At 54.5% G+C, this 13,201-nt stretch overlaps 1 protein-coding gene across 2 annotated transcripts; it reads left to right on the top strand.

The window, feature by feature from the left end:
* Window positions 1-639: 639 nt before the first annotated feature.
* KIAA0040 (KIAA0040 ortholog) lies at window positions 640-10,542 on the top strand. Of its 2 annotated transcripts, none has more exons than XM_072868117.1 (2): window positions 640-713; window positions 6,998-10,542. In XM_072868117.1, exon 2 carries the CDS (start codon window positions 7,109-7,111, stop codon window positions 7,439-7,441), a length of 333 nt encoding a protein of 110 aa, XP_072724218.1. In that variant the 5' UTR covers window positions 640-713; window positions 6,998-7,108; the 3' UTR covers window positions 7,442-10,542. The 2 variants fall into 2 exon arrangements, with proteins under 2 accessions (XP_072724218.1, XP_072724219.1); XM_072868118.1 differs by lacking the exon at window positions 640-713 and adding an exon at window positions 1,073-1,128.
* Window positions 10,543-13,201: the final 2,659 nt, after the last annotated feature.

The following is a 13,201-nucleotide window of genomic DNA, read 5'->3' on the forward strand; positions in this document are numbered from 1 at the left end:
ACCCGTAACGCTGCCAGGTGCTGTGCATGGAGAGCAGCCCCCGTGGTGTCCCCTCCCGTGGGGATGCTCAGTCACCTCCCGCCCTGCTGCAGTGTCCCCTTTCCAGGGACAGAGCATGGGCATCGGGGCAGGACAGTGGTGATGGGGTGCAGAGCGGCAGTCCTGGCACTGCGTTTCAGGAGATGGAGGTCTGCCCCGTCCTTAAAAGCCTCCCACCAACAAGACCAGCATTGCCACCCCCGCAAACCCCCACTGCAACCCCCCAAAAAAGCTTCTATGGAAAGCTCTGCTGCGCCGAAGCCCGGGCGTCCCTCCCGGCGAGGGAAAAACACTTTGTTCTCTCCCTCTTCCCAGCAACTTTTGGCATATTTCAGGCCTGGTTTTGTACCTCTCCCCCGTGCCTCCCTCCAGACTAAACAACTCCAACTTTGCCAGCCCTTCCTGAGCAGCCGGGGCCGGCAGCGCCCGCGGACCCCGCGGCCGGCGAAGCACTGGGGTCCCCCCTTATCCCCCGCACACTTTTGGGGTTGTGTAGGGGGGGTGTCACACAGAGGCGGCCGGGGCGCGGCGGGCAGCCCCAGGTGGGGCAGGGAGGGCGGCGGGGCCGGGCCGGGGGCGGAGGCAAGCGGGACGGGGCGTCCCATTTCCTCCGGCCGCCGGGAGCCTCTGCCGGGGCGGGCGGGAGGACGAGCCGAGGGGCCGCGGGCACTGAGGTAGGTCGAGGCCGCGGGGGGGGTCCCCGGGCGGGGGGTCCCCGGGGAACCGGCTCCCCGCAGCCGCCGGGCAACTCCCGGCCGGGCTGAGCTTCCCTGGGCGTTATCCTTGGCTTTGTGTTGTCCAAAACCAGGGCTTTTTTTTCTTTTGTTTTAAGGCCACATCATCTGCTGGCCGTACCCCCGCGGGCGGGCAGCAGTGCAGGCAGCTGCCTGCCGCGGTGGGGTCGGCTCTGGGGATGGGGCTTGGGCAGGGGCGGTGGGGCCGTGGCACAGCCTGCGGAGCAGATGCTGGCAGAGCCGGGTGGGGACGGGGCACTTGAGAAATGGCGATGAAGAGCAGCCACCTCTCAGGGGACGTTTGGCAGAAGAAGGCCTGCCCAGCACCAGGGGTTTCAGGTCGCAAAAGCTAGAGGTAAGGCTGCGCCAGCACACTTTGCCTCTACTTCTCCCCTGGAGGGCTGCAGAGCTGGCCCAGGTGGATCTGCAGCCCCCTGAGCCTCCTGTAACCAAAACCATCTGCGATCCACCGCAGGGAGGGCCACGGGTGGGCAGGGTGGGGGGTGCCTGCCAGCCCCGGGGAGGCAGCGCTGCCTGTACCACGCTGCAGAGGAGACCGAGATGGCTCAGAGGAGCTCCCGGTGCTGTCAGGGATGATACTGGTGCTTTTCTAAAAGCAAAACTGGTCTTTTTGGCCAGGAGTTGCACTGATCCCGGGGCCAATGGCAGCCGTGTGTGCGCAGATGGCGATGGCAGAGCGGGCTCCAGGCAGCAGCTTGCAAAATAGTTTCACTTTAACCCTGTTATCCAACATTCATATCTGTAGTGTTCCAAATCGCTTCCTTTAGGGGATGAAAGCATCTACGTGTGGCTTCTGGCTGGAAGGTTTGATGGCAGTGGGAATACGAGGAAGCTTTAGTTGGTTTTGTTTGCTGGGTGGTGGCTTTTGGTGTTTGTTCTATAACGTTTGAGGAAGGTCTCTGGAGCCTGCTGTGAGTTCTGGGAGACCAGCGGCAAAACTCTTATTATTCACCATTTCCAAAACAGTAACGTGTAATCCCAGCTAAGGAAACTGCTCACCCTCAGTGTCAGGTTTCATCCAGTTTTCCCTTGAGTCTGCAGGTGCAAATGGGAAAATAGATGTCACTTGCACGTGCGTGCGTAGCTGTGTCTGTGCTCGTTGTATCGGAGAGCTCACAGGCTCTGAGAGAGAAGTTAGCCTCTCCTAGCCTGACCCATAGCTATCGCTGCCATTGGAAAGTGGGTATAAAGCTGATATGAAGCCAATAACAGAAGGAAATGGTCGAGTTTAATATTGTGATTCCTGCTTTGCACCACTTAGCATCCATTGCATGAAGTGAGGTCTCACCAGAAGTGAGTTCTCATCCACATTAAGGAAATGGCGGTGGCTGCAGGTCAGATGCTTTTGTGTCACCTCTGCAAGTCCTGAGTTGCAGCTGGACACTGAGCGTGGGGGAGTTCAAATAACCTAGGAGTACTCGGGGCCAAACCCCATAGGTCATGGGCTGTAGGTTGGTTGTCCTCCAGAGCTGCCCCTGCTCTCAATGTGGATGTAAGGAGAAGCACCTTAGAGCAGCCCCGCTCCCACCTGAGCCGGGCTGCGTGTCAGCTGAGAGGAGCCGGTCGAGCTTTGTTAGGCTGGAGAGGACTTCACGCAGACATAAGAGCCTTTGTAAAGTTGAGCCTAAAGGACTTAACTTGCAAAATCAGGTCCTAAAACATCTCCAGCTCTCTCCCCTCTGCCACGGTGACCCTGCATAGCAGTTTCCAGCCCTTTGCCCCCTGTTTCCAGCAAACTGCAACTTTTCTGCAAACTATACCTCTGTCCCCAGCCACTGTGGTTGCTCTGCAGCGCGCAGGATGTGGGCAAGCCAGCATTGCCAAGGCAACCCCTCTGTTTTGATTTCCCCGTGCTCAGGCTGGCAGCCTTTACCCCCCCAGCTCAGCCAGGCAAGCCACGCACGCTGATGGTTTGAGGTGCCATCCCAAGCTGGCCCTCAAAAGGAGCTTGTTTTCCACCCACGGCCGCCCGTAACTCCGGAGGAGTGGCAGATGCTCCCCACCCTTGAAAAAACCGGCTCCTTCAGAGCCAACGTGGATTAAAGAACCTCATGTTGGACGCCCAACTTTGATTAAAACTTACACAAGCCGCGGAACCCCAGCCGTGCAGAGCTGCTGTCCATCCCTGGCTGCAGGATTTCCCGAGCAAGTTACCATGTCAGCTTTCCCCTGACTCGCTGCCAGCACTGGCTACCCAAAAACAAAGAGCTCATTTAGCAGGGCATTTAGCAGCCCTCCCCGAGACACTGCCCTGTCTTTCAGTGCCTCCCTGGCCCCATTTTTTGGTCCCATACCTTGACCCAAAAAACCAGCTGACCTCCCAGCTGCAGCTCCCTGTGCATTGAGCACCTGGTTCACACCCATGGTGGACCCCTGCACAGCTCTTCCCGTTCATCCCCTCTCTAAGGGGAGATGTTGCTGTCGCACCAAATTGAGCAGCAGCACAGATTTTTCCTAAATGTAGCTCCTCATTGTGCACGCAGGCTTTCAGCTGGCAATGGGTGGCCTTGGGTAACCCCTCTGCCCTTGGAGTTGTGGCTCAAAAGGCACCAGTTTTTCTACTTTCCCCTCCCCCCCCCTTTTTTTTTATATTAAACTGAAGAACCCCTTTATTTAGTGCACAGACATCCCTTCATCTACAAAACAGAAGGCAATGTGCACACCAAAAAGAAAAGGCATTTGAAAAGCAGCTGCATAGCCGTGTTGAAAGGTGGCCCTGCGATTTTGGTACTGCTTGCTCAGGGCAGGGGCAGGTACCTCTGCCTTCCCCTTGCAAGGGATGCTCGGCCGCATCCCTGCTGCTCCAGGCTTGTGCAGCGCGGCCGCACATCCCCAGCTGGGCACTTCCCAGGAACAAGCAGTGGGGGCCTCTGCAGAGCATTCAGCTCCGGTTGAAAGTGGAAACATTTCAAAGGGCTCTGCTATTTTTTTTTTTTCCCCCTTTCATTTTTTTTTTCTCTGCAAACAATTAATTACAAGTTTAAGAGGAAGTTCCAGCCCTCCTTCCCTCCCCAGAAGTTTAGAGGCAATAAATATAAAGCAGCTCAGTGCAGGAATAAAATTGTACATCCTGTTTTGTCTGAAATTAAGGCAGTTGTTTTGGGGTTGGTTTTTTTACTTCTTTTTTGGAGTGAAGTGTATCATAGGCGTCCAGTGTTCCTGCCTGGATAATGAGCTGTCAGGATATTTATGGATACATGGCAAACCTGCTTCACACAGATGATTCAGGCTGAGAAAAAGCCGCTCTGTTTATTTGTGTTGCAGTTTAACCTTTACTACAGCTGTCCTAAAAAAGGCCTCAGCGAGGATGAAGGTTGGGACAGGGAGAAGTTTTAAGAAGCGGCTCTCACTGCTTCCCCCCTTGCCCTTTGCTTGTAATGCCTGCGGGCAGCAGATAGCAGAGACCGGCACCCAGACAGCCCTCGCCCATCTCTCCTGTGAGCAAAAGCAGATCTCTAACCCTCACCGCCGGCTCCAGGCAGGGGGTAGGAAGGGGATGGATGGGATTTCAGCCTCCGAGCCCTCTGTGGTAGCCCATGATTTCTCAGGTGGGGACGGCAGTGATATCACTGTCCTCTGCCAGGTAGGGGAATGAGGCAATGCAGGTTTCCCGAGGCTGGGAAGCTGCTCGGCAGCAGAGGTGGGGTGGAGAAGGCTCTTCTGCCTCTTGCAGCACCATCCCTCCCTCCTGGGTACGTCTGGCATCCTTACCATCCTGCTTGTCTACCTCCAAAAAAACCCCACTATATATATATATTTTAATTCCCCTTCTAGCAAGCAGAAACTGGAAGATGCAGCAGACTGGACAAAAACCCAGCAATAAAACATTAGCTACAACTGTCTTTGTTTAGCCAAAGCCCAAACCACCTCCCAGAACGCTGTGTTTTATGGGAGTTTTTCAGAAAGGCACCCACAAAAAACGTCCGTTTTCATCACATTTCCCACACGTATGTTCAAAAGAGAAACCACCAGCTAACTGCAGCCAGCTCAGCTATGCTCTCGTGCAGATCGAAACAATAAATTTGCAGTGGTCAGTCTGTTTCTGAGGGGGTCAGGGAGGATAAACCCTTCTTTACATAAACACACAAGTGTTTAGATCCTATGTGAGTCCCAGATTGAGACCTCAGCATGTACACTGAAGGATTCAGCTCTTGGAGTCCTGGCAATCTGGTACAAAAGCCAGCAGCCAGGGACACCTGGTGCGACAGGACCCCGTACAGCTTTGTAGGTCCCAGGACAGTGTTTCTGAAGGCAGGTTTTCCCTTGGGAGCTGCCTTTTTGGGGGCTGTCTGCCAGCTCCCACCTCAGCAGGGCAGCCCTGCTTCCTCCCTGGGGCATCGGCAGCAGTGCAAGGGCTATAGTTAGGGTTGGGTGGGACTTGCAGTTTCTTTTTCAGGCAAGGCAGACAGTTTTGCTGTTCGTTAGGAGGTTGTGTGTAATTGCAAAGCAAGGCAGGAGGATGCACGGTGGCATCCCAGCTGGGTGAACTGGAGCATCCTTTCGCTTGGGGCAGGGGCCAGCTCCCAGACCACTGGGTACAAGAGAGCATCCCTTAGCAGGTGCCACAACAGCAATAAATGCAATTCAAAGCAAGGAATGGTAGCGCTGTAGACAAGGAGGCGTTAACCAAAACCAGCCTGGGTCCCCTTCCTGCTCCTCCCTGGAGGCGCCTGGGCTCTGTGAGAGCTGCCAGAAGGAGAACCAACGAGTTGGTAGTCACAGGGAACAAGTGGAGCCCAGATGCCTGGTGGCTGTTGGCTCTGCTAGAAAGGGGTCTGCTTTACCTGAGATCTGGGTTTAGTGACAGTGAGCAACCCTCCGGAACACCTCTGGAGTTCAGGCTGTACCTCTTAAGTCTTTCTCACATGGAAGTGTTGGCTTTCCTTTTACTGTACCTCAGTTTCTCCTTCTGTGCACATGGGGATTTCGGCATTCCCTCAAGATGCTACAGGGCTTAAATCCCAAAGGCTGGCAAAGACACTGATGTAAAATGCTGAGCAAGGGTGAAACACGGTATTAGACCCTGATATTGCTCCTGCCAGCTCTTCATCTTCACAACCCATAATGTAGTGATCCTCGTGTTGAACCAGAACTGCAAACTCCTGGCACAAAGCCCCCTGCCCTACTCAAAACCCTTGGGAGCTTTGCCTGGCCCCAGGAGAGGAGGAAAGCCATGAGCAGAGGCAGCAGCTCCCTGCCGCCTCTCAGCAGGGCTTCCCCGGGAGCCCTGCCACTCAGCAGCACCTCTCCCTTCCCCAGAGAGAGAAAAACCTTACGTCAGGCTGCAGAAATGCTCCTCGGCCCTACCCAACCCTTGGAGCAATTCCCAGGTGAGGCACGGCAGAGGCTCCTCCATCCCCAGCCAACCCTCGTCCTGTCCTCCCCCACCACCGCCTTTGCGGCCAGCCCCGGGTGCACGGCAGTGGCCATGGGTGCACGGCTGCTCGCCGGGGTCCACCTGCCAGACCACCGCCTGTGAGTCCCACTGACCATAGCCCCCATCAAAAATCCAGGTGGTTTAACCGCAGACCCCACCCCAAACCTGCCAGCGGTGCCCCTGGGTGCCAGCGTGGCAGGACTGGACCCCAGCGGTGCCTGGGATAGGCGCACCTTGCCTCTGCACTGCCTGTCCTGGGACAGGCCTGCTGCATGACCCATGGTGGGCCATGAGAAACAGTCTGTCCAAGCCAGACACCCTGTCCCAGGGTGATCGGGGGTAAGGAGAGACCCATGACATGTTGAGTCCCATCTCTGGTTGCAGCAGTACCGCTCTCTGCGGTGGTCCCCTGCCCGGGCCATGCAAGTCACTTCCTAGACAGTAAAGCTCCCCCTGCAGAGGATTTCTCTGCTAAGAACTAAGCCCTGCAAAGGGCTGTAAAGGCTCCCCGCTCCGGCTGCCAAGCGAGGGTTGAGATGCACATCCGGGGGGCAGGATTTGTGCTTGGCCAGATGCCAAGGCAAGGAGGGATGCCCAGCCAAAACTCTCCTTGCCCATCCCCACCACCAGGAATGAACCCCAAGAGAGTTTGGGAGGCTGTGTTTCTCAGATAGGGACACCCAAAGGGACGTGGCCAGTATCATGGCCTGGTCCCCTGTGGCAGCAGACTTCTCACCCTGCTGAGGCTTTGGCTGTGCTGGCAGCTCCATGGAGAAAATTGCTGAAGGAGCAAGCACCTGATCCATGTGGTTTCCTGTCTCTGCAGGCACCATCCAAGGACACTTGTGGAGTCCATTAGCTGCTTACAGGAGCTAAACATACTCCAAGGGGCCTTCAAGCAGAGGGAGCAGCACAGACAGCCTGCCCGGGAGTCAACATGGAGCAGAAGATCAGCTCTTTCTTTAATTCCATCTTGGAGCTCATCCGTACCAAGCATGAGGAAGGCATCTTCAACACCGTCTGCCTGGCCGTGCTGATGGGTCTGCCCTTCGTTGTCCTCATTGCGTTCATTTTCATCTGCTGCCACTGCTGCTTCTGCAGCCAGAGGGGAGAAAGCAGGAAGAAAGGTGGCACCAGCAGCAATGGGCAGCTGCACGCCGAGAGGAACAAGAAGAAAAAGAAGAAGAAGAAGAAGGATGAAGAGGACCTGTGGATCTCTGCTCAGCCCAAGCTGCTCTTGCTGGACAAGAGACCCTCCTTGCCCATCTAGCGGACAGGAGGGCGTTCAGGCCCTCCCCTCTGAGATGCCGCCAGTCCTTTCAGCTGTGCGCTATGAGGGGTGAGGAGATGCCAAAGCTGCTACCACTTTATGGTGACTTTCAAAAGAGGCTGAGCCCAGCAGCTAACCAGCCTGTTGAAGGGCCAGCAGAGAGCAAGGCAGTTGGGCACAGGTTTATACAGGCCCCTTCTCCCCCACCAAGAGAGCGTGCCCAAGGGCAGAAACCCCTGCAAAGGACAGGCGCGCATGCAGACATGTCCCCTGCTGAGCACGCGAAGGTGATCTGCCACCGGGCCATACATACCTCCCGCCACGAGCACAACGCACACACACCGGGCTGGCACGCAGTGAACTGGGTGCAAGGCTCTCCCTCTGAACTTGTGTGCAAGCACACGTGCCATTGCACAGACAAGGGCACGCAGGACCATGTGCACTCAAAGACTGAGCCACCCGCACGCTCCCCCTGCACAAACACAGACGGCCGCGTGTGAAGCAAGCACGGGCATGCCTCATTTGCTTGCCCTGACATGGAGATGGCACAATTTGACTGTCTAGGCTCTGTCCAAACCCAGCTCACTTTGGAGATGCAAAAAAAGCTGAGAGCAGAGTTACCCCACAGCTCAAAGATGTGCCATCTCCCTGGCCACCAAACCAAAGGCAACTGAGAGCACCTGAAGACAGATGCCCTCAGCCCAACCTTAGAGACCTCAAGGCACCATCTTAAGCAGCAAAGCACAAAGATGCGTTGCCACCCAGGCTAGAGGCAGGGAGGAGAGAGGAGGCTGCAAGACCGGCCCTTTTGCACCAGCACTTAAAAAAAGGTCTTCCTTGAAAGACTGTTTTATACAGACTTGCCTTTAGAGAGCCCACCACGCTATTGCAAGAGCGGAAACGCAAGCTGAGGCTGTGTAAAGGCTTGGCTACGGGCATTAGAGTTATTTATTGAATTACTAAAGAAGAGCAGGACCAAAGGCCCCTCTGTTGTGGGGCTAGGCACATCAAAGCAGTATTGAAGCAGCAGACACGCTTTCCCGGCATGCTCGGTCATCCCCTCTCCCTGCAGTCCTTGTGCCACGCATTAGACACACACAGACCATAAGCACGCACTGCCGCCAGCTGATGCCACGCAGGCAGCTCTGTACGCCATGCAGAGGGCTTCTGTACAGCTGTCAAGCCGGCCGGCTCTGGGCTGTGCTGTAGGAGCAGAGGGGAGTAAAGCTCATGCCCACAGTCATCCCTTACCCAGGGATGCATCATACAGCTGGACCCTGCATCCCTCTCCATCCTCATCTCCCTTGGATGTGTGACAGCTTGGCCAGGCATAGCAGCTAACGAGACCACACACAGCACTTACCCCTACTCTGGTTTTGACCCTCTGCTTGCCCTACACCTGCATGCCCAGCCTACCTCCGGAGGAGCTGGGGGTCTTCTCTGCCCCCTGCTCTCTGCCCTGCCAGGCTCTGTCTCCCCCAGCTTGTTCTGCCAGCGAGGGATGCACACATGTGATGAGAAGCCCCATCACATCTGGGTTTTGCCCACGTCTGTACACTGGATGTTTTCCTCCCACTTTCTTCCAATTCTTAAGTTGCTGGAGCAGACTGGAGCTGCCAGCCAGAGCCAGACATCTGGGGGACAAGCAGCTAAACCCACGTGGGCAAGCCTGGACGGAGCTGCCAGACACAACTGCTTCCAGCCCAGGCAAGGGCGATGCCGCCTTCCCCCAGCTCCCGGGGCACGCAACAGTGGCGGGGGGGCAAAGCCACCAGTTAGAAGCAGCCGTTTGTGCCACCCAGTCCCAGCGCAGCCTGTTTTGTCCGACTCGGACAGGGCGGTGATGTTAACATCACATCACAGGGTTTGGCTGCGTGCGGCTGTGCTGGTAACAGCCAGGAGGCCAGGCTCCTCCTCACACAGCCCTTTAAATTGACCCCATATGTGCCTTATTTTCCAGCTTGCTTTGTTAGCATTGAAATAAGTGAATCCCTTCTCCTCCAAAACAGGAAGCAACATATAATGCTATAAAAAATTAGGATTTGCCACACCTAATCCTAGAGAGAAACATGCAGGAATAACTCTGGTCTCTGTCCCAAACCCGGAGTCCAGCCAGGATCCTGGAGAACCAGCACTGCACTTGTATTATTCCTTCTTCCTTCCCTCCTTTCCCCCATCCAGGTACTTTTCCCAGCCTTCCTGCCTCCAAGCTCACCAGGTGGGCAAAGCAGCCTCCTTCCACAGGCAGAAGAGTTGCCCACGCAGGTGCTCCTGCTGCACTCCAGAGGCACAAACAGCCCTGGAGGAAGGGCGCTGCTGCCTGGAGGAATCAAAAAAAAAGTCAGAGTGAACGGAAACATGATGGGAGGCCAGAGGCTTACCCGAACAAGCAGGGCACAGAGGCAGCCAGCTCTGGCAGAGTACAGCCTACCTGGTATAGAGCTGCTGGGCTTTGCATGGCTCCCCTGCAAGACTGTCCTTCTGCGGAAGGGTTAGCTAGTAATGTTTCAGGCAAGGGCAACTGATTCCTACAAGAACCAGAGAGCTGTCAAGAAAATGTCTGTGTTGTGTCACACACAACATCGATCCAGGCTTTTGAGAGTTCAGAGCCAGGTTTGAATTTCAAGAGCTCCCCAAAATCATCATTCACACCACACCTGGGCTGGGTGGGGAGGGACCAGGATACAACCCTGCCCTGATCCATCTGACCAGTGGATGGTCCAAGCCTCTGTACCCCATAAAGTGTGGGGGCTGACTCGCTCGAGGGCTGCTGTTTTAGCCAAACTATCCACTGAATCACCTGCTTCTTGAGACAAAAGCAAAAGAGCAGCAACAGCCTGAGGTGCACCAGGATCTGTCACCCATCAGCCAGGCAGCAGCAATCCTGCAGCACCCACACTTAACAAGGCTGCAGCAGATGCATGGTACAGAAACTCCACTGCATGGGTCCCCGCTCTCCAGACACATCTGCACTGCCTCCCCACAACTGCATTTTGGTATCAACCTTTTATTTTCCTAAACAGTCCATGCAACAGGGAAAAAACAAAAACCAATTTTTTTGCAATGTTTCTTTTTTAAAAACAAAAATAAATTACTCTCAAACTGCAAACAAATGCTGTGTCTCTAGCTCTCAGTCCTGTGTTTATTTTCCTGGGGAAATCTTTCTTGTATCTGCATCCTGGCCATAGATAAGACACAGGGAGAGCTCAGCGGGCAGAGGCTGTGCAGTCTCTGCCCACAGCCAGCTGCGCAGCTCGGAGAGATGTTTTCTTAAACAGCTTAGCTTAATCAAGTTAAATGGCCTCGCCTTGTTAATGAACACAGTCAAGCGCCTCTCCCCAAGGGCAAAAAGTAGTGGGAAGAAGAAAAGCAGCGTTTCTGTGCTGCAGGAGGTGGGCTGCAGAGGGGTTTTTTTCCTTGCAGAGGGTCGGCAGTGGGGATTAGTTAACCCCAGTTGGTTCTGATCAGACAAGTATTTGACAGCGTCTGCAGCTTCTCGCAGCTGTCTGCATTGGGCACATCATGGGACCAGGCACACGCCTCTGCTGGGCAGAGCCTTTCCAAATTGTGCACCACTGGGCTCTCCCTCCATGAGAACAAAAATAAATCTGCCTCTCACCTGGACAATGCGCCAAGCTGCACCTTGCTTACAGAGCTGAGGCTGTGGAGGAGACTGATGGTAAGAGGCACACAGGACTGCAGCAACAAGCAGCTGGAAGTGGCAGACACACTTTTTGGGGGAAGGAATGAGCAATGCACACCTTGCTTCTCTTCAGACGGCAGCCCTGCACACCGTATTCAGGGCCAGGCGTTCTTGCGTAGTGTGGGCTGCAGAGAGAATGGGAGGTTCCTGGGTCCCAGGTTAGAAACAGGCAGGGGTTGATGTCAAGTTGAGCATCCTGGAGCAGTCCAGGGATTGAGGGGATGCAAAAATTGCCCCCACAGGTCCCTGAAACCCCACTAGGAAGGGATAATGGGATCTTCACTGACTATTCCTCTATTTATTCAGCCAACGAAGCCTAGAGCAGTGACCAGAAGTAACATTGCTGCTTTCCAAGCAAGTACCCAGTGCAGTAAGACTCTCCTGTCTTCTCTCCAGATTACACCATTCAGACTGCAACGTCTTTGGGAAGAGGCATGCCTTCTCCCTGCTCCTCCTGGGTAAGTGCTGGGACGGTGGGGAGGTGGGTGAAGCATCCACCGTCTGTCCCTCTGCAGCGGCATTTCCCTGTTGTGGGAAATTGCAGCGGGGTCCCCCACAGCAGCACTGGCCATGCTGCACCCCAGATCCATCACAACAGATAGGTCCTGGCTCCTGGGGCCCAGCAACAGGACAGTCCCCATCAACACAGCGACGTCAAGGCAGAGAGGATCCTTCTGGGATTCAAATTCTGCCCCTGGGCATGTTGCAAACCTCATGGCTATAAAATTTAAGTGACCTCAGGGCAAGGCAGAGGTTTCAAGAATCTGTTTTGGCCCTGCGGCATCACCATTACAGGGCTGGGTATAGCAGCAAAACAAGGGCAGTAAGAGGGTGTGAAATTTTTACGGGACTACCTCAACCAGCCTGAGCCTTGAAACCAGAACAGCCGGTTCCTGAAGGCAAATAAACCGCATTATCTGAGCAGTCCCAGCTTCTAAAGCTGTAGCACAGACTCCGGTTAACCCCAAAAAAGGTCTTTCCACAGAGGCCCGGTGGATACAGGGAATTTCTCCTGCACTAGCACAAAGAGATTATGCCATCCTGTGGCTGTTCGGAAATACTGACTTCCCACAATGGCTTTCCAGCAGCCGCCACTTTGACTGCCCTTCCTGGTGAAGAGGGGCCCATAGTTAGGAGGGACAAGCAAACGCTCCTCAGAAACTGCAAATAAGGTGTCTCATTTGCCTTCATCTCCGAAATACAAAGCTCATACCGTTTAAGAGAATATTCCCTGCTCGCAGGTAAGATTCAGCTTTAGAAGAGGATCATGCTTTGCCTCCGAGGTTTGCACAGGAAAGAGCTGCTGGGCACAATCACACCTGCTGCTTTTTAGAGCACATGCTTACTTTTAGAGTGGCTGTGTGTGAGGCTAGTCCTCTGGTCCCCCTCAGTCACCTTCCTCATGTCTGCACTGTGCCCTCTGAGCAACACAGTGAAACCTGTTCTTGCCTACAGACAAGCAGGCAGTGGGGGGAAATCACTTTACCACAGGACAGAACGCTCATCATTTTCCTGTGTCCTTCTCATGCTATTAGCACAGAGCCTGCAAAACACTTCAAGTGCAATTTTCCTTTCCTCTCCTCCCTCCATTAGTCTCCTCCTTCCCCCATACCAGGGCTTGGATATCCTAATGCAGCTCAGATGAGTCTCTGCCTGCCCACCCATGCAAGAGGCACAGCCCTGAAAGTACTATGAAGAATTTAGTACTCACCTTTGAGGTGGCTTTCTAGCTAGCTCTCCTCAGCCAGGTCCTAGCAGCCACAGATTTAAATGCTTTGCAGTATTCAGTCATGAAGAGATCACAGTCCCCATCCCTGTTTTGGAGCAGATTCCAAAGACCTGATTTTCACAGCCCCAGTCTTTCCACATTGCTCTGGCAATGCTAAGGGCCTGGGTATTGCTCCATCCCCCTAAAGAAGGCTTAGTTTAAATGGGGGAAAAAAATAATTCTGCCACCCAAAGCAAAGAAGACAGAAATATTTCTAAGACCTCCTTTATTTGCAATTTTATTGCTTCCCCAAAGTCTGGGAAGGATTCTTTAAAATGTATTACTCAGC

Source organism: Ciconia boyciana, chromosome 7 (genome assembly GCF_034638445.1).
Source record: "Ciconia boyciana chromosome 7, ASM3463844v1, whole genome shotgun sequence".
Lineage (NCBI taxonomy): Eukaryota > Metazoa > Chordata > Aves > Ciconiiformes > Ciconiidae > Ciconia > Ciconia boyciana.